At 44.0% G+C, this 25,994-nt stretch overlaps 1 protein-coding gene across 6 annotated transcripts in view; it reads right to left on the bottom strand.

Moving 5' to 3' along the window:
* PCDH15 (protocadherin related 15) overlaps nt 1-25,994 on the bottom strand; it is a gene marked incomplete at both ends in the record, with an annotated part of 813,688 nt that overhangs the window by 122,883 nt on the left and 664,811 nt on the right. For all 6 annotated transcript variants that reach the window (XM_080699048.1, XM_080699046.1, XM_080699047.1 and 3 more), the window contains one exon: nt 23,403-23,543. In XM_080699048.1, the coding sequence (XP_080555174.1) occupies nt 23,403-23,543 (141 nt within the window). The remainder of the gene's footprint in view (nt 1-23,402; nt 23,544-25,994) is intronic.

Genomic DNA, 25,994 nt, shown 5'->3' on the forward strand with positions numbered 1-25,994 from the left:
TTCTAGCTGGAGTCTGGGGCTGGCCTTTTTCATCCTGCAACCTTTCTCATTAAGGCCCTGACCTCACAGAGTTTGTTCTTCCTTTTCTAATCTTCTTTCAACACCCTGTTCACCAGGTAAAGCCTCAATCTGATATTAATAACATTCCCCTAATGACAAAATTTTTCCTTCTACTAAATTTTGAGGTCTAACTCAATGGTCTAATGATCTGGACTCATCAGACCATTACTACTTTTATGATGGGATTTACAGTGATAGATTTATTTTTTATTGGTGTATTGTAATATATCACATTGGAATACAAGACTTGAGAGGATATACAAGCACACATCATCCAATTAGCCCTCATCCAGCCCCCATCCCATTCCCTCCCCTTCCCTCGATCCCATGCTTGTTTGGTGATTAACTTTGATACATTTGCGTTTTAAAGAGGCTTCATTTTCCCCTATTCCATACCCTGATTGGTCACCTTAGTTGCTTCACTATAGGGCCCTTTCTATAGCTCAACCTCTTCCCGTTGCCCCTTTCCTCCTAGTTATTGCTGATTAGGGGAAGCATCTGGTTTTTATTTTCTGCAATATTTCTCTGTGCATGCCACGTTGCAAGTACCGATCCCACTCTTGACAGCCCCAGTAGTGGCCTGGCTACACGGTGGACTGATCTGGTGTCGCCTGCCCCAACACCGGCCTAACCCCTCAGCTGGCTTCAATCCCAGCCTTGGTGGCCCCAGCACTGGCGTAGCCTCAAGACAGGTTCCGATACTGGCCTTGGAGGCCCCAGTAGCTGCTGTGCCTCACGGCAGGCTCTGATGTCAGCCATTGGCCCAGGCACCTGCCTAACCCCTCGGCAGGCTCTGATGCCGGCCTCGGAAGCCCAGCACCGGCCTTGCCTCACGGCAGGCTCCGATGCCAGCTACTGGCCCCGGCATCAGCCTAACCCCTTAGCAGGCTCCAATACCAGCCTCGGAGGCCCCAGTAATGGCCTTGACTCACAGCAGGCTCCAATTCTGACCATTGACCCCACATCGAGCTAACCCCTTGGCAGGCTCCGATCCATGCCTTGGAGGCCCCAGCACTGGCCTTGCATCGCAGCAGTCTCCAATGCTGAACACTGGCCCCAGAATTAGCCTAACCCCTCGGTAGGCTCCAATCCCAACCACAGAGGCCCCAGCTCCGGCCTTGCCTCATGGCAGACTCTGATCCTGGCCTTGCTGGCCCCGGCATTGGCCTAACCCCTCGGCAGGCTCCGATCCTGGCCTCGGAGGGCTCAGTAGTGGCCTTGCCTCACAAAAGGCTCCGATGTCAGCTGCTGGCACCAGCACCAGCCTAAAACCTCATCAGTCTCTGATCCCGGCCTCAGAGGCCCCAGCACCGACCTTGCCTCACAGCAGGCTCCGATGACGGCCACTGGCCCTGGCACTGGCCTAATCCCTCAGCAAGCTCCACTTCTGGCCTTGGAGTCCCCAGCACTGGCCTTGCCTCATGGCAGGCTCCGATGCTGACCGCTGTACCCGGCATTGGCCTAAACCCTTGGCAGGCTCCGATCCCAGCCTCAGAAGCACCAGTAGTGGCCTTGCCTCATGGCAGGCTCCAATGCTAGCCATTGGCCCCGGCACAGGCCTAACCCCTCGGCAGGCTCCGATCCCGACCTTGGAGGCTTCATTAACGGCCTTCCCTCATGGCAGGCTCTGATGCCAGCAATTGGCTCAGCACAGGCCTAACCCCTTGGCAGGCTCTTATCCCAGCTTCGGAGGCCCCAGCACTGGCCCTGCCTCACGGCAGGCTCTGATCCCAGCCTCGCTGGCCCCGGCACCAGCCTAACCCCTCGGCAGGCTTCAATGCCAGCTTTGACGCCCTAGCACCGGCGTTGCCTCATGGCAGACTCTGACCCTGGCCATGCTGGCCCTGGCAACAGTCTAACCTCTCAGCAGAATCCAATCCTTGTCTTGGAGGCCCCAGCACCAGCCTTGCCTCACAGCAGGCTCCAATGCTGGCTGCTGGCCCAGGCATCGGCCTAACCCCTCGGCAGGCTCCGATCAGGGCCTCTGAGGCCCCAGTAGCGGCCTTGCTTCACGGCAGGCTCCAATGCCAGCCACTGGCCCTAGCACTGGCCTAACCCCTCTGCAGGCTCTTATCCCAGCCTCAGAGGCTGCAGCACTGGTCCTGCCTCACGGTAGGCTCTGATCCCGGCCTTGCTGGCCCCGGCACCGGCCTAACCCCTCGGCACATTCTGACCAGGGCTCGGAGGCTCCAGCACCGGTCCTGCCTCACAGCAGGCTCTGATCCCGGCCTCGCTGGCCCTGACACTGGCCTAACCCCTCAGCATGCTCTGATCCCAGCCTCGGAGGCCCAGAACTGGCCTTGCCTCACGCCAGGATCCAATGCCGGCCGCTGGCCCTGGCATCTGCCTTACCTACTAGCAGGCTCCAATACCGGCCTCGGAGGCCCCAGTAATGGCATTGCCTCACCGCAGGCTCCGATATCGGCCGTTGGCCCTGGTATCGGCCTAACCCCTTGGCAGCCTCCAATCCCAGCCTCGGAGGCCCCGGCAACAGCCTTGCCTCATGGCAGTCTTGAATGCTGGCCGCTGGCCCCAGCATCAGCCTAACACCTCGGCAGACTCCAATCCCGACCTCAGAGGCCCTAGTAGTGGCCTTGCCTCCTGGCAGGCTCCGATGCCGGCCGTTGGCCCCGGCATCAGCCTAACCCTCGGCAGGCTTAGATCCCGGGCTCGGAGGCCCCAGCACTGGCCTTGCCTCATGGCAGGCTCCGATCCCGGCCACGCTGGCCCTGCCACTGGCCTAACCCCTCGGCAGGCTTAGATCCCGGCCTCGGAGGCCCCAGCTCTGGCCTTGCCTCACAGCAGGCTCCGATGGTGGTCACTGTCCTCAAAATAGGCCTAACCACTTGGCAGGCTCAGATCCCGGCCTTGGAGGCCCCAGTAGCAGCCTTGCCTCACAGCAGGTTCCAACGCCGGCCAATGGCCCCAGCACAGGCCTAACCACTCTGCAGGCTCTGATCCCAGCCTCGGAGGCCCTAGCACCGGCCTTGCCTCACGCCAGGTCCGATGCCGGCTGCTGGCCCCGACATCTGCCTTACCTATTAGCAGGCTCCAATACCGGCCTCGGAGGCTCCAGTAACGGCCTTGCCTCATCACAGGCTCCGATATCGGCCGTTGGCCCCGGCATCAGGCTAACCCCTCGGCAGCCTCCAATCCCAGCCTCGAAGGCCCTGGCACCGGCCTTGCCTCGTGGCAGTCTCGAATGCTGGCCACTGGCCCCGGCATCGGCCTAACACCTCGGCAGGCTCCAATCCCAACCTTAGAGGCCCTAGTAGCGGCCTTGCCTCCTGACAGGCTCCGATGACGGCTGTTGGCCCTGGCATAGGCGTAAACCCTTGGCAGGCTTAGATCCCGGGCTCAGAGGCCCCAGCACCGGCCTTGCCTCACGGCAGGCTCCCAGCCTGGCAACACTGGCCCTGGCACCGATCTAACCCCTTGGCAGGCTCCGATCCTGGCCTTGAGGCCCCAGCACCAGCCTAGCCTCATGGCAGGCTCCGATCCCAGCCACGCTGGCCCTGCCACCAGCCTAACCCTTCAGCAGGCTCCAATCCTGGCCTCGGAGGCCCCAGCACCGGCCTTGCCCTGTGGCAGTCTCGAATGCTGGCCTGCTGGCCCCAGCATCGGCCTAACACCTCGGCAGGCTCCGATCCCAACCTCAGAGGCCCTAGTAGCGGCCTTGCCTCTTGGCAGGCTCTGATGCCGGCTGATGGCCCTGGCTTTGGCCTAAACCCTTGGCAGGTTTAGATCCCGGGCTCGGAGACCCCAGCACCGGCCTTGCCTCACGTCAGGCTCCCAGCCCAGCAATGCTGGCCCTGGCACCAGCCTAACCCATTGGCAGGCTTCGATCCCTGCCTTGGAGGCCCCAGCACCAGCCTAGCCTTGTGGCAGGCTCCGATCCCAGCCATGCTGGCCCTGCCACCGGCCTAACCCCTCAGCATGCTCCAATCCCGGCCTCAGAGGCCCCAGCACTGGCCTTGTCTCATGGCAGGCTCTGATGCTCACCGCTATCCTTGAAATAGGCTTAATGACTCGGCAGGCTCAGATCCAAGCCTTGGAGGAGGCCCCAGTAGCAGCCATGCCTCACAGCAGGCTCCAACACCTGCCATTGGCCCCGGCACAGGTCTAACCCCTCAGCAGGCTCCAATCCCGGCCATGGAGGCCCCAGTAGCAGCCTTGTCTCACGGCAGGCCCCGATGCAGGCCATTGGCCCCGCCACAGGCCTAACCCCTCGGCAGGCTCCGATCCCAGACTCAGAGGCCCCAGTAGTGGCCTTGCCTCATGGTAGGCTCCGATGCTGGCTGCTTTCCCCAGAATCGGCCTAACCCCTCAGCAGGCTCCGATCCCAGCCTCGGAGGCCCCAGTTGCGGCCTTGCCTCACAGCAGGCTCGAATGCCAGCCATTGGCCCCGGCACAGGCCTAACCCATCGGCAGCCTCCAATCCCAGCCTCGGAGGCTCCAGCACCGGCCTTGCCTCAGGGCAGGCTCCAATGCTGGCCACTGGCCCTGGCATTGGCCTAACACCTCGGCAGGCTCCGATCCCAACCTCATAGGTCCTAGTAGCGGCCTTGCCTACTTGCAGGCTCCAACAAATGCAGCTATTGGCCCCCCACATCGGCCTAAACCCTCGGCAGGCTTAGATCCCAGCCTTGCAGGCCCCAGCACTGGCCTAGCCTCATGGCAGGTTCCAATCCCGGCCACGCTGGTCTTGCCACTGGCCTATCCCCTTGGCAGGCTGAAATCCTGGCCTCGGAGGCCCTAGCCACTGGCCTTGCCTCACAGCAGGCTACCATGCTGGCCGCTGTCCCTGGCATTGGCCTAACCCCTCGGCAGGCTCAGATTCTGGCCTTGGAGGCCTCAGTAGTGGCCTTGCCTCACGGCAGTTTCCAAGGCCGGCCATTGACCCCGGCACAGGCTTAACTCCTTAGCAGGCTCTTATCCCAGTCTTGGAGGCCACACAGCAATGGCCTTGCCTCACAGCAGGCTCCAATCCCAGCCATGCTGGCTCTGGCACCTATCTAACCCCTCAGCAGGCTCCAATCCTGGCCATGAAGGCACCAGCACCAGCCTAGCCTCACGGCAGGCTCCTATCCTGGCCACGCTGGCCCTGGTACCGGCCTAACCCCTCAGCAGGCTCCAACACCGGCCTCAGAGGCCCCAGCACCGGCTTTGCCTCACAGTAGGCTCCATGCTGGCCGCAGTCCCCGGCATCAGCCTAAGCCCTCAGCAGGCTCCGATCTCGGCCTCGGAGGGACCAGTCTTGGCCTTGCCTCATGGAAGGCTCCAATGCCAGCCATTGGCCCCGGCATAGGCCTAACCCCTCGGCAGGCTCCAATCCTGACCTTGGAGGCCCCAGCACCGGTCTTGCCTCACAGCAGGCTCCGACCCTGGCCATACTGTCCCCAGCACAGGCCTAACCCCTCGGCAGGCTCTTATCCCAACCTCGGAGGCCTCAGCACCGGCCTTGCCTCATGGCAGGCTTCAATGCTAGCCGCTGTCTCCAGCACCAGCCTAACCCCTCAGCAGGCTCCAATCCTAGCCTCAGAGGCCCCAGTAGGGGCTTTGCCTCATGGCAGGCTCCAAGGCTGGCCATTGGCCCCAGCACAGGCCTAATCCTCAGCAGCCTCTTATCCTGGCCTCGGAGGCCCAGGGATTGGTCCTGCCTCATGGCAGGCTCCGATACCAGCCCTGCTGGCCCCAGCACTGGCCTAACCCATCGGCAGGCTCTGATCCCAACATCGGAGGACCCAGCACTGGTCCTGCCTCACTGCAGGCTTCGATCCCCGCCTCGCTGGCTCCGGCACCAGCCTAAATTCTCGGCAGGCTCAGATCCCGTCCTTGGAGGCTCCGCACCGGCCTAGCCTCATGGCAGGCTCCAATCCCGGCCACGCTTGCCCTGTCACCAGCCTAACCCCTCAGCAGGCTCCGATCCCGGCCTCGGAGACCCCAGCACCGGCCTTGCCTCACAGCAGGCTCCAATGCCTTCTGGTGGCCCCGACATCTGCCTAACCAATTAGCAGGCTCCAATACTGGCCTCAGAGGCCCCAGTAATGGCCTTGCCTCACTGCAGGCTCCGATGCTGGCCGTTGGCCCTGGCATCGGCCTAACCCCTCAGCAGTCTCCGATCCTGGCCTTGGAGGGCAAGCACTGGCCTATCCTCACAGAAGGCTCCAATTCAGGCCACGCTGGCCCTACCACTGGCCTTACCCCTCAGCAAGCTCCAATCCCGGCCTTGGAGGCTCCAGCACTGGCCTATCCTCACGGTAGGCTCCTATCCCAGCCATGCTGGCCCTGGCACTGGCCGAACCCCTCGGCAAGCTCCGATCCTGGCCTCGGAGGCCCCAGTAGAGGCCTTGCTCACAGCAGGCTCCGATGCTGGCCATTGGCTCCAGCATAGGCCTAACCCCTCGGCAGGCGTCGATCCCAGCCTCGGAGGCCCCAGTAGCGGCCTTGCCTCACGGCAGGCTCTGATTCCGGCCAATGGCCCAGGCACGGGCCTAACCACTCGGCAGGCTCTTATACCAACCTTGGAGGCTCCAGAACCAGTTCTGCCTCACAGCCAGCTCCGATCACAGCCTCGCTGGCCCCAGCACTGGCCTAACCCCTCAGCAGGCTCCAATCCCATCCTTGGAGGCCCCAGCACTGGTCCTACCTCACTGCAGGTTCCTATCCCGGCCTTGCTGTTCCTGGCACCAGCCTAAGCATTCAGCAGGCTCCTATCCTGGCCTTGGAGGACCCAGCACTGGCCTTGCCTCACGGCAGGCTCCGAATCTGGTCGCTGGCCCTGGCACTGGCCTACTCCCTCGGCAGGCTCTTATACCAGCCTCAGAGGCCCCAGCACTGGTCCTGCATCATAGCAGGCTCCAATCCCGGCCTCGGAGGCCCCAGCACTGGCCTTGCCTTACAGCAGGCTCCGTTCCTGGCCACGCTGGCCCTGGCACTGGTCTAACCCCTTGGCAGGCTCCAATCACGACCTTGGAGGCCCCAGCACCAGCCTAGCCTCACGGCAGGCTCCTATCCTAGCCACACTGGCCCTGACACTGGCCTACCCCTCGGCAGGCTCTATTCCCGGTCTTGGAGGCCCCAGCACAGGCCTTGCCTCATGGCAGGCTCCGATGCTGGTCACTGGCCCTGGCACTGGCCTACCCCCTCGGCAGGCTCTTATACCAGCCTCAGAGGCCCCAGTACCGGTCCTGACTCATGGCAGGCTCCAATCCGGGCCTCGCTGGCCCCAGCACTGGCCTAACCCCTTGTCAGGCTGCGATCCCGGCCTCGGAGGCCCCAGCACTGGCCTTGCCTCACAGCTGGCTGCATTCCCGGCCACGCTGGCCCTGGTACTGGTCTAACCCCTTGGCAGGCTCCAATCACGGCCTTGGAGGCCCCAGCACTGGCCTAGCCTCATGGCAGGCTTCTATCCTGGCCACACTGGCCCTGACACCGGCCTACCACTCAGCAGGCTCTATTCCCGGCCTTGAAGGCCCCAGCACCGGCCTTGCCTCACGGCAGGCTCTGATGCTAGTCGCTGTCCACGGCATCAGCCTAACCCTTCGGCAGGCTCTTCTTCCAGCCTCAAAGGCCCCCACACTGGCCTTGCCTCATGGAAGGCTGCAATCCAGGCCTCACTGGCCCCAGTATTGGCCTAACCCCTCGTCAGGCTCCGATCCTGGCCTTGGAGGCCCCAGTAATGGCCTTGCATCATGGCAGGCTCCAATGTCGACCACTGGCCCTGGCACCGTCCTAACCCCTTGGCAGGCTCCGGCCCCAGCCCCGGAGGTCCCAGCACTTGCCTTGCCTCACGGCAGGCTATGATCCTGGCCTTGCTGGTCCCGGTACTGGCCTAACCCCTCGGCAGGCTCCGATCCACGACTGAAGGCCCCAGCACCGGCCTTGCCTCATGGCAGTCTCCAATCCCAGCCTCAATGGCCCCAGCACCGGCCTAACTCCTGGCAGGATTTGGTCCCGGCCTCAGAGGCTCCAGCACTGGCCTTGTCTCTTGGCAGGCTCTAATCACAGCTTTACTATGTCCATCGCCGGCCTCATCCCTTGGCAGGCTCCAATCCAATCACCCTCTTCGCCCAACCATTTGTCCCATGTTCTTGAGGGTGTGTGGTGGTAGCATTCAGCCTCTGGGGTTATTACTCCAAAGGCTCCAGGTGTAATGCATCAGATCTCTGCTTACCCTGAGTACTGGCCACTGCCATTGCCCCTGCTTCCACCATTTCAAATCTTTCTCAAGCTCTTTGTCAATTCTGAATTTTGTCCAGTGTTCCTAAGCATACACGACAGTAGCATTCGACATTTGGTGTAATTTCTCCAAAAAAATAAGATTAGTAGGATCCGATTTCTGCTTCTCCTGAATACAAGTCTCCACCACCATTGCGGAGACTGCTTTCAACTCCACCTTTCTCCTTGGTCTCCACTAAACTCTCTCCTTACAGGTGATGGCCAAGATTCTTAACAGTATCCTGGCATCCGCCACGGCCTTCTTAACCCCTCTCCGATATTTTTCTTTTTTCTTTTTCCTTTTCCTTTTTTTTTTTAAATAAGAGAAGACAGTATGTGTGGTTTGAGGAGGTAGTGGGATCAGGCACTCAGTAGCACTGTGACCTGGCCCGGTTTCCCCATGGGTCCAGCATGCTCCGCACTTCTCCGCCTGAGGCCGAGTCCTGCAACCAGGCCCCGTCTCTTCCACACTCCGGCGTGTCCCTCCTGACCCCGACCTGGGACACTGGGCCATGCGACCTGGCCCGATTTCTCCAGGAGTCTGGCGTGCTCCGCGCAGTCCATCCCGGGGCCCCAAGTCCTGTGACCTGGGCCCCAGCTGTTCCATGGTCCGGCATGCCCCACCTGAACGCTGCCCGGGACCCAGGGTCTTACAACCAGGCCCGGTTTCTCCAGGGGTCTGGCGTGCTATGCTTGGTCCGGCCCGGGGTCCAGAGTCCTGCGACCCAGGCCCCGGCTGTTCTGGGATCCGGCGTGACCCCCAGACCCCTGCCTGGGACCCAGGGTCTTACGACTGGCCTGATTTCTCCAGGGGTCTGGCGTGCTCTGCGCGGTCCAGCCCAGGGCCCAAAGTCCCATGACACAGTGATAGATTTATAAAAATTCATCACTCCCTTACCAAACAAACAAACAAACAACCTCTCAGGGATGTGAAGAATGCATGGAAATCAACTCATTATTTTTATAAGTATAAATAAGCAAATAAACATTAATGTCTTCTTTAAATACACTGTGCTCAGGGTAACATAAAAGCAGCCTAGAGAAGCTTCTCTTTACAGAGGATGCTAACTAAAGCATGAAGCAGAGATGGCAGGATGTAAACATTAGTTTTAACTTCTGAAGAATTACCAGATATGGGCAACAATTGTGAACACTGTCAACAGAGATCTTTGAACATTACATATTTTTTTTTTTCTGTTACTGAAGATTTTACCCAGGGGCATTTTACCTCCGAGCTACATCCTCAACCTTTATTAGTTTATATTTTTAATAATGCTTTCATTAATGCATTACAGTTTTACATCATAATATAAATCATACTGACAGTGACACGCATTTCTAACATGGTCTCACTAAGCAACTTGAGGGTCTCAAGCTGCTTTGATTCTGGTGCTTCACAATCCTTATTATAGCCATTTCAGATGGAATTAAGGGAAAATTATTCCTATTCTTAGGCAGAAATTACACTGCCACCTTTATCCCAGTGAATATATAATGAACCAGTTTCACCTGGGCAAACTACTCTGACCAAATTTCCACCAGGACTATAGAATTGCCCACCAGGACATCCTCACAAGGAGAGCTGGTTGAGGGGTCTAGTCTCTTCTCACCATTCTCTCTCCCAGCACTGTTCATCGAAAACTGCAATAGCAAACTAACAATCCATGCTAGCTGAAAACAAAAACAACAAATTTCAATAAAATGACAAACCCAAACAAAAGCACATACACATAAAACAACAAAGCCAAAAGCCTATATCAACAAATTAAATCTTATGCCACCAAACTGCCAAACAGAGAGCTGGTATTTGAGACTCACTCACTCCTCCTCATGAGGTCAGAGAAAGAAATTTTCATATCACATAAGGGTCTGCCCAATTGTATCAGTCTCAACTTTGGGCCTCCAGGACTTTTCCAATTTAATAAGAAGAATAAGAATGACTATAAAAGTTTTTTTGTTTCAGTGAGTTATGAACTGATGCTTATTTGTTTAGAAATTAAAAGTTTTAGGATGCATTAATATTTTTTTACTTTGAATAAAAAATAATTTCTTGCTTTAAAGATATTATTATATCTACATTCAAAGTACTCTTTTTTTTTCTTAAAACTTGAAGTGATTCATATAAAAAAACAGTAGTACATCACTCATATCATGATAACAAAATGCTCCATTCCCTAAGACACCACAAGGCATGGTATTACCATCTATGGGGTTGAGGGAAAGGGAGGTTTTATTCTTATCACCCTATAAAGTCTGTGGGGAGCCATTAAGGATTTTACCTTATCTTGTCTCACGCTTACTCAAAAGTGCACTTCTGACTGTCCTCCACCCAGAGTCAACAAGGTTTGGAGTCATGAGGGTTTCAAAGTAAATAAGACCCTCTCAGATGATTGATATTAAATCTTTTGTCTGCTAGATAAGATTAGGTTTATGTTATACCAGGGTATTGTTTGACTTGCCCATGATGTATCTACTTTGTACTTGCCTTTCTTGAATTCTTGTGCAACCCAGAGCTAGAAACTGTATAAAAGGGCCATGAGAGAATAAACTTGGTGCTAGCAGTGACTAGTAGCTCTCCCATGCATGAATTCTTTAATCTTCACTCCTATCTTCGGAACCCATACTTTTGCCAGCTGGTTCTGGCAAAAGACCTCATCACATTTCTTTCATTTGATTATTTTTTACATTTTAGGTGCATTGTAAATATACATCACAATGAGGTTCAAATATGGTGTATTTTCATCAGCATCCCACCCTGCTTCATTTTCCTCTCTCTTTTTACATTTTAGTGATATTGATAGTTATATCTTCATATACAGACATAGCATTATTTAAACTATTTCCTTCTTGTAACTTTCTTTTTTTCCCCTGCATACATCCTTTCCGCAATACTTTCCAATATCATCATGGTCTTTCTTCTCATTTATCGAAAGTTCCTTATGTTTCCTATTTTCCCTCTAGAGGTCCACATATGAGAGAAAACAAATCCTTTGACTTTTTGAGACTAAAGGATCTCACATGTATAATTTTTAAATTCTGAGTTTAATTCTTTCAGAAAAATACTGAGAAATGGCATAGCTGAGGAGTGGTATAGTGATTCCAATTCTAGTATTTTTATTTTTTGTGCATTATAATTTTACATCATATTGGGGTACAGAGTGTCAGAAAAATGCATTAACATAGCTCTTCTGCCCTCCTTATCATATACCTCCTTCTCCTTCCTCCTCCTCTCCAAGCATATCTGATATTGAACTAGTGAGTACAGACAAGTTGATGTACAGACTGGGTTGATGTTTGTTTTCTCTTATATGTGAAAAATAGGTATTTAAAATTAAGGGAAACATCAAATAGATGAGCAGAGACTCCAGGAAAGTGACTGAGGGGGATTAGAAAATGGAGACTAAATCATAATCAGTGAAATACTTAAAATAATGCTATGAATGTATACAAAATTACCATTCCTAGTCTTTTTAAAAATGTTTATTTATGTTTTTTAGTCACATATCTTAATATATACAAGATGGTAGAGGCATAAATGCCCTCATCACTCAATTATCCCTTACCCAATTCCCACCCCATTCCCTCCCCCTCCCTCCTTCTCATGTTCACCTTAGTGATTGACTTTGATATGTTTCTTATTGTACATCATGTACATTAGGGAATGTTTCTCTTAGCCCCTCTCATTCCCATCAGAGAGATAACAGAATGGGAGAAATTTTTGCCAACTCTTCCTCTGAAAGAGGACTAATATCTAGAATAAACAGAGAACTAAAACTGAGCACTAAGAAAACAACTCAATCAAAAAATGAGCAAGTGAACTAAATTGACATTTCACAAAAGAAGAAATTCAAATGGCCAGTAAATGTACAAAAAAGTGCTCAAAATTATTTATAATCATAGAGATGCAAATCAAAACTCCCCTGAGACTTCATCTAAATCTAACTAGAATGGCAATCATTGCAAATACAAAGAGCAACAAATTCTAGCAAGGCTGTGGAGAAGTAGAAACTTTAATACACTGTTGGTAGGATTGCAAATTAGTACAACCAGTTTGGAAAACAGTATGGAGGACCCTCAAAAGAATGGAAACTGGCCAGGCATGGTGGCACATGCTTGTAATCCCTGCACTTGGGAGGCGGAGACAGGAGGATCGCACAGGTTCGAAGTCATACTTTCTGGCTTAAAAGACCCTGTTTCCAAATAAAAATATATAAAAAATAGGTCTGGGAGTGTAGCCTGGAGGTAGAAGAGTTTCCAGGAACCCCAGTACCACCAAAAAAAAAAAAATAAAAAGAATGGGAATGAACTTACCATTTTATCCAGCAATACCACTTCTGGGTATCTACTCATAAGAAAAGAAACCAAACTATCAAACTAATGCATGTTCATAGCCACACAATTCACAAACTATGGAAACAGCCAAGATGTCCATCAACAGATGAATGGATTACAAAACTATGGGATATGTACACAATGGAATTTTAGTCAGCCATAAAGAAAAATACAATAACATCACTTAGAGAGAAACGTATGAAACTGGAGGACATTATGCTAAGTGAGGTTAGTCAGTCACAAAAAAATCATAAATCAGATGCTATCCCTAATATTCAAAAGCTATGGAGAAAATGGGTCATAGGCGAAACTCTAGATGAAGGAGTAACTATAGATGAGCAAATAGGGCATCCTAGTCTTTTGCGAAACCTCAATTTTGATTGTGCTTATACTAATTTACAATTCCAACAACAGTGCATAAAAGCCCTCATTTTCATCCTTGATAGCATTTATTATCATTTGTATTGATGGTTATAATTCTTTTTATGCATTATTGGGAATTTAATAGAGGTGCATTCTACCTCCAAACTACACTCCCAGACCAATTTTTCATTCTTTATTTTGAAACAGGGTCTCACTGAGTTGCAAATGTCCTCACTAAGTATCTGAGGGTCTCCTTGAACCACCATCCTCCTGTCTCAGCCTTCCAAATTCTGAGATACAAGCATGTGCCACCATGCCCAACTCTGATGATTATAATTCTAACCGGTATTAGATGAAATCTCAGTGTAGTTTTGATTTACATTTCCTTGATTGCTAATGATATTGATCATTTTTTGTATATTTATTGCCATTTTTTTGGAAAAGTATCTTTTCAGTTCAATTGTCTTTTTTGTTTGTTTGTTTTGGTGGTACTGGGGTTCCTGGAAACCCTTCTACCTCTGGGCTATATTCCCAGACACTTAATTTTTATGTACATTTTAAATTTGGAAACAGGGTCTCTTAAGCCAGCAAGGTTGGCTTTGAACCTGTGCAATACTCCCAAGTGTGGGGATTACAAGTATGCTCCCCCCGCTCCTGGCTCAATTGTCCAATTTTATTGAGTATTTTAGTTTTAAGTTTTTTAAGTTCTTCATATATTCCAGATATTAGTCTTTACCTGAGGAGTATTTGCACAGATTTTCTTACATTATATAAATTACCTTTTCATTCTCTTATTTCCTTGGTTGCATAGAAGCTTTTTAATCTTATATCACCCAATTTACTGGTTCTCAGTTTTATTTTTTAAATTCTGTGAGTTTTATTTAGGAAGTATCTATATGTATGTACTAGTACCTCTATGCTGGAGACTTGGTCCTATGTTTTTTTTTTTTTTTTTTTTTTTTTTTTTGTAATTGCAGTTGCAGTTTCTGATCTAAATTTTATGTCTTTGACTCATTTTAACTTTCATGCAAAAATAGGTGTCTAATTTATTCTTCAATATATGCATATTCAGTTTTCCTAGCACCGTTTGTTGACAAAGTTGTTGTTGTTTTTTTTTTCATCATATATTTTGGGCAACTTTGTCAAAACCAACTGGCTAATAAAAAAACAAAATCATATCATTTTCAGGAAAATAGATGGAAATAGGGAACATTATCAGTGAGATTATCCATTCACAGAAAGTGAAGAGTCATATGTTTTCTCTCATATTTGGAAGCTAGAAATGGGGATACAAGATGGATGCCAGATAAGGTAGAAACCTAGTGATGTCATGGAAGGGCAAAGGGGGAAAAAGGAGGAGGGAGACTTGATGAATACAGTACTTTCATTGATGCAATATACATTTAAAAAAGTAGTAATGTCAATCTCAGAAACACATCTGGGGAAGAGGAGGGAGTGGGTTGAATTCCAGGGAGAGGCTCACAAAGTGCTGTGTACATGTGTCTCTATGACCATGAAATTCATTATGATGCATGATCACAGTGCACCAAAAAACATATATTAATTATCAACTGACTGTATGCTTGAGAATTTCTCTCTATATATTCTATTCTATTCCACTTATCTATGTGTTTGTTTTTGTGCCATTTTCATGGTATTTTTGTTATAACTCTGTAGTATAATTCAAAATCAAATCACTTATGTGATCTCTCCTACATAATTCTTCTTCCTCAGAGTTGCTTTACCATCCCAAGTCTTTTCTTATTCTATACAAGTTTTAAAGCTTCTTTTTTTAGTTCTGTGAAGAATGACATTGATATTTTGATAGGAAATTCATTAGATAGCTGTAGATTGTTTTTGGTGGTATGACCATTTCGAAAATATTTATTCTGCCTATCCAAGAACATTAGGAAGATTTTTCATCTTCTAAAGTATTCTTCAATTTACTTTTTATTTTTTAACGATGGGTATTTTTATCTTATTTTATTTTTTATTGGTTCATTGTATTCATTAATCTTAATGGAGTACAAGATATTAAGAGACTTTTTTTTTTACTTTAGAGGTCTTTTACTACTTTGGTTAGATTTACTACTAAGTATTTTTATTTTTAAGACTGGTGTGAGTGGAGTTTTCTGAATTTATTTTTTAGTGGATTTTTAGTTTATATATAAACAGCTATGAATAGTTGAGGCAGTGGTGGCTAGTGAAGGAAATGCACAAATATGAAGGAAATGCACAAATGGCTATTCTGGGTCTTTTTTTTTTCCAGGTAAAATTTAGGACTCATTTTTCTAGGTCTATGAAGAATGGCTTTGATACTTTGATGAAGATTGCATTGATTCTGTAGATTTTTGCAAGAATAGTCATTTTGATCATATTTATTCTGCCTATCCAGAGCAGAGAAGGTCTTTTCAACTTCTAATATCTCAATTTCTTTCTTTAGTACTTTATAGTTTTCATTGTAGAAGTCTTTTATTTCCTTAATTAGATATACTTCTAGATATTTAATTGTCTTTGAGGTTATTGTGAATAAAATTGATCTGAATTTATTTTTTCATTTTATTCATGGTGGCATATAGAAAAACTATTTATTTATTTATTTATTTATTTATTTATTTATTCTTTATTGCCAGACATGGTGGTGCAAACTTGTCATCCCACTACTTGGGAGGCTGAGACAGAAGGAATGTACAGGTCCAAAGCCAGCCTCACCTACTTAGTGAGACTCTCATCAGCTTAGTGAGACATTTTTCCAATTAAAATATAAAGTAGGTCTGGGGCTGTTTCCCAGAGGTAGAAAGCCCTTGAGTTCTATCCCCAGTACCACAAAAAAGAACCGATTTTTTATTTTTTATTGATACATTGTATTAATAGATCTTAATGGAGTATAAGATAGCAGATGCATACATTTACACATCACTTATTTAACCTTTCTTTAATTCTCACCCCATTTCCTCCCTTCTCTCTCTTCTCATGTTTGGCTAAGTGATTGACTTTGATGTGTGTCAATGTACAACATATACATTTGGAAATTTCCTCCTTACCCCTTCCCATCCCACTCAATTAGATCACCTTATTTGCTTATCTGTGGTTTCTCCTTCCTCATCTAGGTTTCTCCTATGACACTTTTTCTCCTTAGCTTTCACATATTATGGAGGGCATTGATTTTTCTTTTTTTACTTTTTGTGACTGACTAATCTCGCTTAGCATAATATTTTCCAGTTCCACCATTTCCCTGTAAACGATGTAATTTTGTTTTTTATGGCTAAGTAAAATTCTTTTTTGTACATATCTCATAGTTTTATAATCCATTCATCAACTGGTGGATATCTTTGATAGTTCCATAGTTTAGCAATTGTGAATTGTGCTGATATAAACATAGATATGGATGCATTAGTTTGGTTTCCATTCTTTTGGGTAGATAACAAAAAGTGGTATTCCTGAATCATATGGTAGAATTTTTTAAGATTATTTTTTTTATCCCACTACTTTGCTGAATTTGATAATAAGCTCTAGAAGTCTTTTGGCTGACATTTTTGGATCTTCTAAATATAAGATCAAGCCATCTACAAATAGAGATAATTCTAGTTCTTTTCCTATTTGAATTTATTTGATAACCTTCTCATGCCTTATTGCTTCAGCAAGAATTTTGAGTATTATTTGGATGGTACTGCACATCCTTTTTTTGTTTTTGTTTTCTGTGTTTTTAGTGTGTGTGTGTGTGTGTGTGTGTGTGTGTGTGTGTGTGTGTGTATGGTACTGGGGATTAAACCCAAGGATATTCTACCTCTGAGCTACACACTCAGCTCTACTTTTTATTATTTATTCTGAAACTATGTCTCACTGAGTTGCAAAAAACCTCACTAAGTAGCTGAAACTATCCTTGAACAGCAATACTCTGGTCTCAGCCTCCCAAATGCTGGAATTATAAGCGTGTGCCACCACACCTGGCTCTTGTCCCTGATTTCAAAGGGAATTCTCATAGTTTTTTCTCCATTCAATATTATATTGATTTTGAGTTTATTGTATATTGCACTAATGATGCTGAGGTAAATTTCTTCTACTCTGATTTTCTGCAGTGTTTTAAATATGAATAGGTGTTGGATTTTGTAAAAAATTTTTAGCATCGATTGATATTATCATGTGATTTTTGCCCTTAGTTCTATTTCTGTTTTAAAATTTAAATTATACTACAGAGGTATAGTAACAAAAAAACAGCAATGATATTAGGACAAAAACAGACAGGCCAATAGAATAGAATAGTAAATGCAGAGACAAATTCACAATTACAGTCAGGCAATTTTTGACAAAGGTGTCAAAATGTACTTTGGGAATAATTCAGTCCTTTTAGCAAATGGTGCTAGAAAACTAAATATCCATATGTACAAGAAAGAAATTAGACCCCTATCTTTCACTCTACACAAATCAATGCAAAATGGATTAAAGACCTAGAAATTAGACAAGGAACTTCACAATTACTAGAAGAAAATATAGGATTAAGTGTTCAATACATGGGCACAGGCAAAAGACTCTGAAAGATTGGGAAAAATAACCAGGAATCATTAAATGATGAAGCATCAAATTAAAAAAATCCTAAACATACAAATGAAACAATCAAGAGTATAAAGAGAATGGATAAAAATATTTGCCAGATTCCTCTCAAAGGATTAATATATAAAGAATTCAAAAAATATAATATAAAAATCCAATCAATAAATGAGTAACTGAAACAAATGGACACTTATAAAAATACAAAATACAAATTGCATATATATATATATATATATATATATATATAATCATCCTTAGCAATCAGAGAAAGTCAAATAAAAAATATACTGAAGTTTCATCTCATTACAGTTAGAATAGCAGTCATCTAGAATATAAATAATAACAAATACTGGTGAGGAAATGGGGAAAATGAATGGGTAGGGTTGTAAATCAGTAGAACTACTATGGAAATCAGTATGGAGATTTCTCAAAAAACTAGGAATGGAACCATCATATGATCCAGCTATCCTCTTCCTTAGTGTTCTTGCAAAAAGACCCAAGTAAGAATATTATAGTAATACATAAATATCCATGTTTATAGCATGACAGTTTACAATAGCCAAGTTATGGAACCAACTTAGATATCCATCAAATAATGAAAAGATAAAGAAAATGTGGCATGAATTTTACTTATCCATAAAAAAACAAAATTATATCTTTTGCAGGAAAATGGATACAACTGAAAAACATCATGCTAATTGAGATCAGCCAGACTCATCAAGGACTGTATGTTTTCTTTCATATGTAAACCCTGGTGAGAAGAAAAAGGAAAGAAACAGGACTTCTCCCTTTGAAGGAAAAAAGAAGGGAGATAAAGAAGAGGTATGAGGTAGAAAACAGACCAAGTGATATTAGGTGCATAAATGAATGTACAATTACAATAAAAATTTTTAAAAGATTAAAAGTTGCAATGAAATGAACTTTGTTTGCATTCTGATGGAAATAAATGTTTAATGTGAGTGTATTGACTGGATACATGTTAATATAAATTTTTTATTAATTTTATAGGAGTAATAGTAATATTATTACATTTTAAGAACTAAAGAAAAAAGTTTAATAGTTAAGACATAAAGACTTTAAACAATAATATTACATATCTGAGTAGTTTCAGAGTGATGCAGTGAGGGCAGCTGAAACCATGGGTGAAAGACTTTCCTAGGACATGTTAACACTGAGTTGAGCAGATGATAAACGTAAATTCATTGCAATAATCTCTCTAATATCTATATGCATGAAATGTTTTATACTCTGATTCTCAGCAAGTAAAAGTATAGAAATGTTTTACACTGAATAGGTTATATGTTTTAAATATACCTAATATTGAATTCATTAATTGAGCTTTAAGTTTCTGTTTTAAAAAATTATGAATTTATATTTAAATATTAAGTCATTACAGTAGTTTAAAATTTCTTTTCAAAATGATTTTATTAATAATATATTGGTAAAATAATAATAAAATATTTCTTTATAATGAATGTTACTTTTATTAACTTTATGCATAATATATAGTAGAGTTAAAAGCTATAGCACAGCTAATTCCCATGCAAAAAAAATCTATAAATGACTATTTAATTAAGCTCAATTTACATAATGTTATTTGTATAACTAATAAATTCCAGATTAATTACAGGCCATTAAAAGTTATTAACAAATGACGCTGGACCCCTGGAAGAACCTGCGCCCGGGCTGCAGGACCCTGGGCCCCAGGCAGGGGTTGCACAGGGCATGCCAGACCCCCGGAAGAAACAGGGCCTGGCCCGCAGTGCTACCGAGTGCCTGATCTACAACCTCCCCAAACCACACATACTGTCTTCTCTTATTAAAAAAAAAAAAAAGAAAAAGAAAAAGAAAAAAGAAAAGAAAAATATCAAAGAGGGGTCAGGTAGGCTGTGGTGTCTGCCAGGATACTGGAGATGCATACAAAACTTGTCCAACTGAACTGCAACTTTTGGAAAAATTTCCCGCGAAGGAGTACTGTTTCTTCTCTACATCCTTAAGAATCCTGGACATCATCTGTAAGGAGAGAGTTTAGCAGAGACCTAGGAGGAAGGCGGTGTTGGAAGCAGTCGCCGCAATGGCAGTGGAGACTTATATTCGGGAGAGGTAGAAATCTGATCTTACCAACCTTATCTTCTGGAGAAATTACCCCAAACATCGAATACTACAGTCACGCATGCTTAGGAACACTGGACAACATGCAGAGTGTTAAAAGAGCTTGGGAAATATTTGAAATTATGGAGGCAGTGGCAATGGCAGCGGCCAGTACTCAGGGGAGACAGAGATATGATGCATTACACCTGGAAATAACCCCAGAGGCAGAATGCTACCACTGTGCAACCTCGGGAACGTGGGACAACCTGCTGGGTGAAGTGGGGGCTAGGATCAGAGCCTGCCAAGGAGTTATGCTGGTGACAGGGACAGTAAAGCTAGGATTGGAGCCTGCCGTGAGGCAGGGCCGGTTCTGGGGCCTCCGTGTCCAGTATAGGAGCCTGCCAAGGGGGTAGGACAGTGCCAAGGTCAGTGAGGCTGGGATCAGAGCCTGCCGTGAGGCAAGGCCGGTCCTGGGGCCTCCAAAGCAGGAATCGGAGGCTGCTGAGGGGTTAGGCCAGTGTTGGGGCCAGCAAGGCTGGCATTGGAGCCTGCCATGAGGCAAGGCCAGTGCTGGGGCCTCCAAGGCCAGGATGGGAGCCTGCGGAGGGATTAGGCCAGTGCCAGGGTCAGCAAGGCTGGGATCGGAGCCTGCCTTGAGGCAAGGCCAGTGCTGGGGCTTCCGAGGCTGGGATTGGAGCCTGCCATGAGGCAAGGCCAGTGCTGGGGTCTCCCAGGCTGGAATCTGAGCAAGCCGAGGGGTTAGGCCCATGCAGGTGCCAGTGAGGCAAGAATCAGGCCTCCCATGAGGCAAGGCCAGTGCTGGAGCCAGTGAGGTCAGGATAAGAGTCCTCTGGGTGGCCAGGCCACTACTGGGGCCATCAAGAGTGGGATTGGAACTTGCAATATGGCATGCACAGAGAAATATCACAGAAAATAAAAACCAGATGCTTCCCCTAATTAGCAAAAACTAGGAGGAAAGGGGTAACAGGAGGAAGTCAAGTTATAGAAAGGGCCCTATAGCGAAGCAAGTAAGTTGACCAATCAGAAGGGATGGGATGGGGGAGGATGGAACCTCTTTAAAACTCAGGTGGTATGTAAACAAATGTATCAAAGATAATCACCAATCAAGCATGGGATCAAGGGGGGAATGGGATGGGGATTGGATGAGGGCTAATTGGATGATATATGCTTGTATATCTTCTCAAGTCTTGTATTCCAATGTGATGTATGATTACAATGTACCAATAAAAATATTTTTTAAAAAGTTATTAACAAATGAAACTATATTTGAAGCACATAAATTTACATTTCAAACTTAAGGGGCAAATATTAGCTATAAAATGTTAACAATATTCAAAGCATCAAGCATTAAACATTTGATTTTAGACCTCACACATCTCTGAGAGAATAATTCATGAATTTGTTAATTAGATTCACCTCTCCATGCATATTGAGGCACATACATATATATATAATATATATATATATATATTAGATAAACTTATATTAGACTTCATTTACTTCTAAATTATAGTAATAAGACCTACTTGTATTACATTTACATATGAGAACTTAATTTATCTATATTCTTAGAAATCACAGCTATCTATTGAGATGTATGTTCTAAAACCTAAATATTCAGCAAACTTTTCTTTTTAAATATATGTTTAAAAGAAAAATAAAAAAACTTTTGAAAATTAAACTTTTCTATTTATTTTTTATTTGCATAAGTTACATTTTATAATTTACAACTGTTCTAACATTTTATCTACTTGTTTAGAAATTCAATTTGCAATTTGAAATATCTTCTATATTTTTATATTTAAAATATATGTAACTCTCTGGGATGTAAAAATTATTAAAACTCCAAGAACTGGACTACTATTTTGAAAGAATTTAATTATTCCAGTGATGGATAATCACCAAGGACAAATTAATTTATTTAATTTTATGACACACTATATAATCTGATTTTTGGAATGTTCTGGTTATACCTTTACAAGCATCTGTACCTTCTTCTGCACTTGTTCAGTAAATAAAGGTTTCAATAAATAAAAAGAAGTCATTTATTTTATAATCAATTTCTGAACTGATACAGAAAATTCTATAATGCCTTTTGCTTCCATCTTGCTCTCATTTCTCTTAACCTACCTGGTATTTCCTATTAAGGTTCCCATTCTTTCTCTCTATTTTTCTTTTTCTTCTTCTTAAATAGGCACATTTGTAACATAGGATGATATGATTTTCAGGGATAGTCCCAAAATAAAAGGTATTTAGATACCGTTCTCTACTTTTCAATCTGCCAGTGTTTCTATTCTATCAAGAGTTAAATATGAGTTTTTGGGGGGACTTTTAGATTTTTAAGAGGGATAATGTGATTACCAAATAAACAACTGCTTGTTACAAAAAAACCTAATAGATAGAAAAGAGGAGCCTATATTCCATTATTATTAATATCTTTTAAAATCTGTATCAGCCTCTTTCACAAATTGATCTATTTTTGTCAGTAAACTATTACACTGAAACACTGAAGAAATGTTTTAAAGTCACATAATTTAAATTTTTTTCATAATTTAAATTTTTTTCTTATAAATTTTTTCTTATAAAATAGGGTAATAATTTTCTCATGTCAGAAATATGGGTGTATTAAATAAATTACATATAATTACAATTATTGTTAGCCATGGATTTTAAACTGATTTTTTTCTACCACTCTCAGAAAGTACCTAAGTATTTAAAGCCAAGCAAGCAATGCCTGGCAATCATGCATGCATTACATTTTATGTTTCTCATGCTCATCCAGGGCCTTACTGGGGTATTAAGAATATGGTTTATTGAACCAAGTGTGATGGCACACACTTGTAATCCCAGTAATTTGGAGGGCAAGACAGGATTGCAGGTTCGAAGGTAGCCTTAGCAAATAGTGAGACACTCATTTCACTAGCAAGACCTCATTTACAAATAAAAATAAAATAATGCTGGGGGTGAAGCTCAGAGCTAGAATAACCCTAGGTTCAATTTCCAGTCACACACACACACACACACACACACACACATACACACACACACAGAATAAGATGTATTATTTAACATGCACAATAATAGTAACACTTTAACAAAACCACATTCATAGTTTGAAAGCAGTATTTTATTAGATTGATGCTGAGGAACATAAAATCATGCACAGAAAATGGGCAACCATTGCAAGGTATTGATCTTCCTGTATTCTCTGTGAAGAATCAAAGAATACCTGCAAGGCTGTAGCCCTGAGGCCTAATTTTAAGGAGTCTGTGGCCTTTCCCTATAAGCCCCTGTTTTCCAGGACTAGTTGAGTCATGGTGATCCAGAACATAACCTGTGTTTATGCATTCAATGTTCTCAGATATTTTGTGTTAATATAGTACCCTTGTTTGCTTTATCTGGTTGTGCAAAGCCTGTGGTGAGCGTAATTCATAGCCTGGTGGGGTGCTGTTGAGGTAAACTGTATGTGTCTATGGCTAAAAAATTTCCAGCTGAAATTTCCTTCTGCTATTCAATAAAACAGAGCAGTATGAAGGTAAACTTCCTCTTCTGGTTCATCAGCCCTCCAGAGACCTTCTGATCCTGCTTTTCTATAGGAAGTCTTTTCTTTTCCATTCCTCTCACCTTCTCTACTCCAGATGATCCTTCCAAAGCTGTGCTGGACAGTTCTCCACTGAGAACTTTATTGTATACATACATATATAATTAGAAAATTATCAAAAACACCATAAAATTCTTAATAAGCCAGTACATAATTCACTTACTTTTTGAAGGAACTCGGAGATTGGCGAGGACCACTTCCAGAGAATCAGCTTGGACTCGAAGAACATAGCTAGTTCTTGTCTCATAGTCCAGAGGGGAATTCACATAGATGACACCTGTGACATTATTGATTCCAAACTTATCTGAAATTGAAAATAAAAGTTCTTGTCATTTTATTCACACCATAAGGAAACAATCCTCTTCAAAAGGCATTATGGGCCAAGTGTAGTGGTGCATGCTTGTAATTCTAGCATTCAGGGTGCTGAGACAGGAGAATCATGGTTCTTGGACAGCCTCAGCTACTAAGTGAGATCCTGTTTCAAAATAAAGAATAAAAAATAGGGGTGGAGGTGGAGCTCAGAGGTGTAATGCCCCCAGGTTCCATCCTATGTACCACACACACAAAAAAAAAAGGAAAAAAAAAGAAAAAAGGCTTTATGGTTTCAAAAACACTAAAAACACTTGTAAAAATTGTTAATATACAAAAGATACTAGCCTTTGGAATGATCAATTCCAAATCAATTTTTTTCAGCCCTTGAATTGATCAATATCAGTATTTTTCCAAATTCTGCCTTGAAGTTATAATTTATAGTATGTTTTGTTTCAAAGTTCTTCTAGTTGTTAATGTATGATCATTATATTTAGAGAGCAGTGTATAATAGAGAGGTTCAGATGGTCTTCTATGATAGCAATAGATTTCAGAAGTTTTCTTAAATCTGTTTAACTGTGTTTAACCAAGTCTTTTATGTCTACTGGATTATTATACTCTATAATTCAGACATCTTACCATATAGAGTTAGTGTAAAAAACCCTGATAATTTAATATGAGGGCTATTTTTTAAAATTATTATTTTAAATATCTTGAAATATTTTACCCTCATGACTATTTTTTGTAAACTCACATGTATGTATGGACATGTGTGTGAATTTAAGTAAAAAGCCAGGCACATTGATCAACTTTATAATATCCCACGTTTTACATTCTGTTTATATATTTTCCTCACTTTAATTTTCTCTGTAGCATTTATTGCCACCAAAACTACCATATATTTGTTTATTTAATAATTTCATTTTCTCTCTTCTTGGATTGTTAAATTCTGAGCATAGGGATCTAATTTGTTCATTTTTATATATCTAAGTAGCTGGAAGAATCACTGGCCTATACTACATGCTCATTAAATATTTATTGAATGAGTTAGTAAAGAAATGTAAAACACTGACTATGGAGGAGTAATAACAATAATTACAGGTACATTGCCATTTTTAAGGAAATGAATGGGTGCAGCCACAGAGGAAGTATGATTGGAACAGGTTGAGATGTAAATTTAGTGAGATGTTGGAAGTCTAAGGATAAAGGAAGTTCATTTTTACCTAGGTAGAAGACATAGCAGCTGAAGAGAAACAAAGCAAAAGGAAAAAAGAAAAAAGGAAAGCGAGGTGCTGAGCATTTGCCTCATGTTTGAGAAAGAGATTTGTAGCTTTCTTGCAAATATTTTAGCAGCTTTAAAATTAATTTTTTAAATATTTGGTGATAATTAAATAAATATATATTAACTACAAACCACCAGGCAGTTCAGGGCATTTAAAAAGAAAGTAATAGACAATTGACCAGCTGAAACAAATAATAAATGAGACTGAACTATGAACTGATTCCCGAAAGCTAGCTCATTGTTGTATCAATCTGAGGCAGTTGGTAGACAAAGCTCACATTACCTGCTTACTTAAAGATTGTTAGTTATATGACTAATTTGACCCATTTTGGGATCATATTATATAACATGCATGTGACTCTTGGTATTTATCCTTTCATATGATTTTAAAATTTTCTCAGAATTGTTAATGTATGATATGAGATAAGCATTGTAATTATAGTGACATTAGAGTGGGAGACTAAAACAGATAACAATTGAAACCCAACATGGTAGCACACACCTGTAATACCAGTACCTGGAAGGTTGAAACAGGAGGAGCACAGGTTTGAAGCCAGCTTTGGCAACTCAGAGAGACTTTCAGCAACCAAGAGAGACCTTGTTTCCAAGCAAAATTTTTTAAAGGTTGGAGGTAGAATGACTGAGTTCACTCTCCAGTAACCTCTCAAAAAAAAAAAAAAGAAAGAAAGAAAAAAGAAAGAAAAATGAGTAATAATTATTACCAATATTTGAAACTATAATGCATTTATTTTGAAGAAACATCACTATAATATCATCAAAGAAGCCAGACATGGTACATACTTATTATTCCTGTACTTGGGAAGCTGAGACAGGAGGATTGCAGGTTCTTGGCCAGTCTCAGCTACTTAGTGAGTCCCTCTGCAACTTAGTGAGACCGTTTCTAAATAAAGAATTAAACATAGGGATGGGGGTGTATCTCAGAGTTAGAATGCCCCTGGATTCAATTCCCAGCATCCTCTCTCTCTCTCTCTCTCTCTCTCTCTCTCTCTCTCTCTCTCTCTCCCTCTCTCTCATATAATATATATATATATATATATATATATATATATATATATATATATATATATATAAAAGGTGGAAAGGTGAGGCCTTCTATAATTAGATGCTTAGTATTATTAATTAGTAAAATTTGATTATTAATCA

The sequence above is a fragment of the Muscardinus avellanarius genome (assembly GCF_963383645.1).
Source record: "Muscardinus avellanarius genome assembly, chromosome: 7".
NCBI classification, from domain to species: domain Eukaryota; kingdom Metazoa; phylum Chordata; class Mammalia; order Rodentia; family Gliridae; genus Muscardinus; species Muscardinus avellanarius.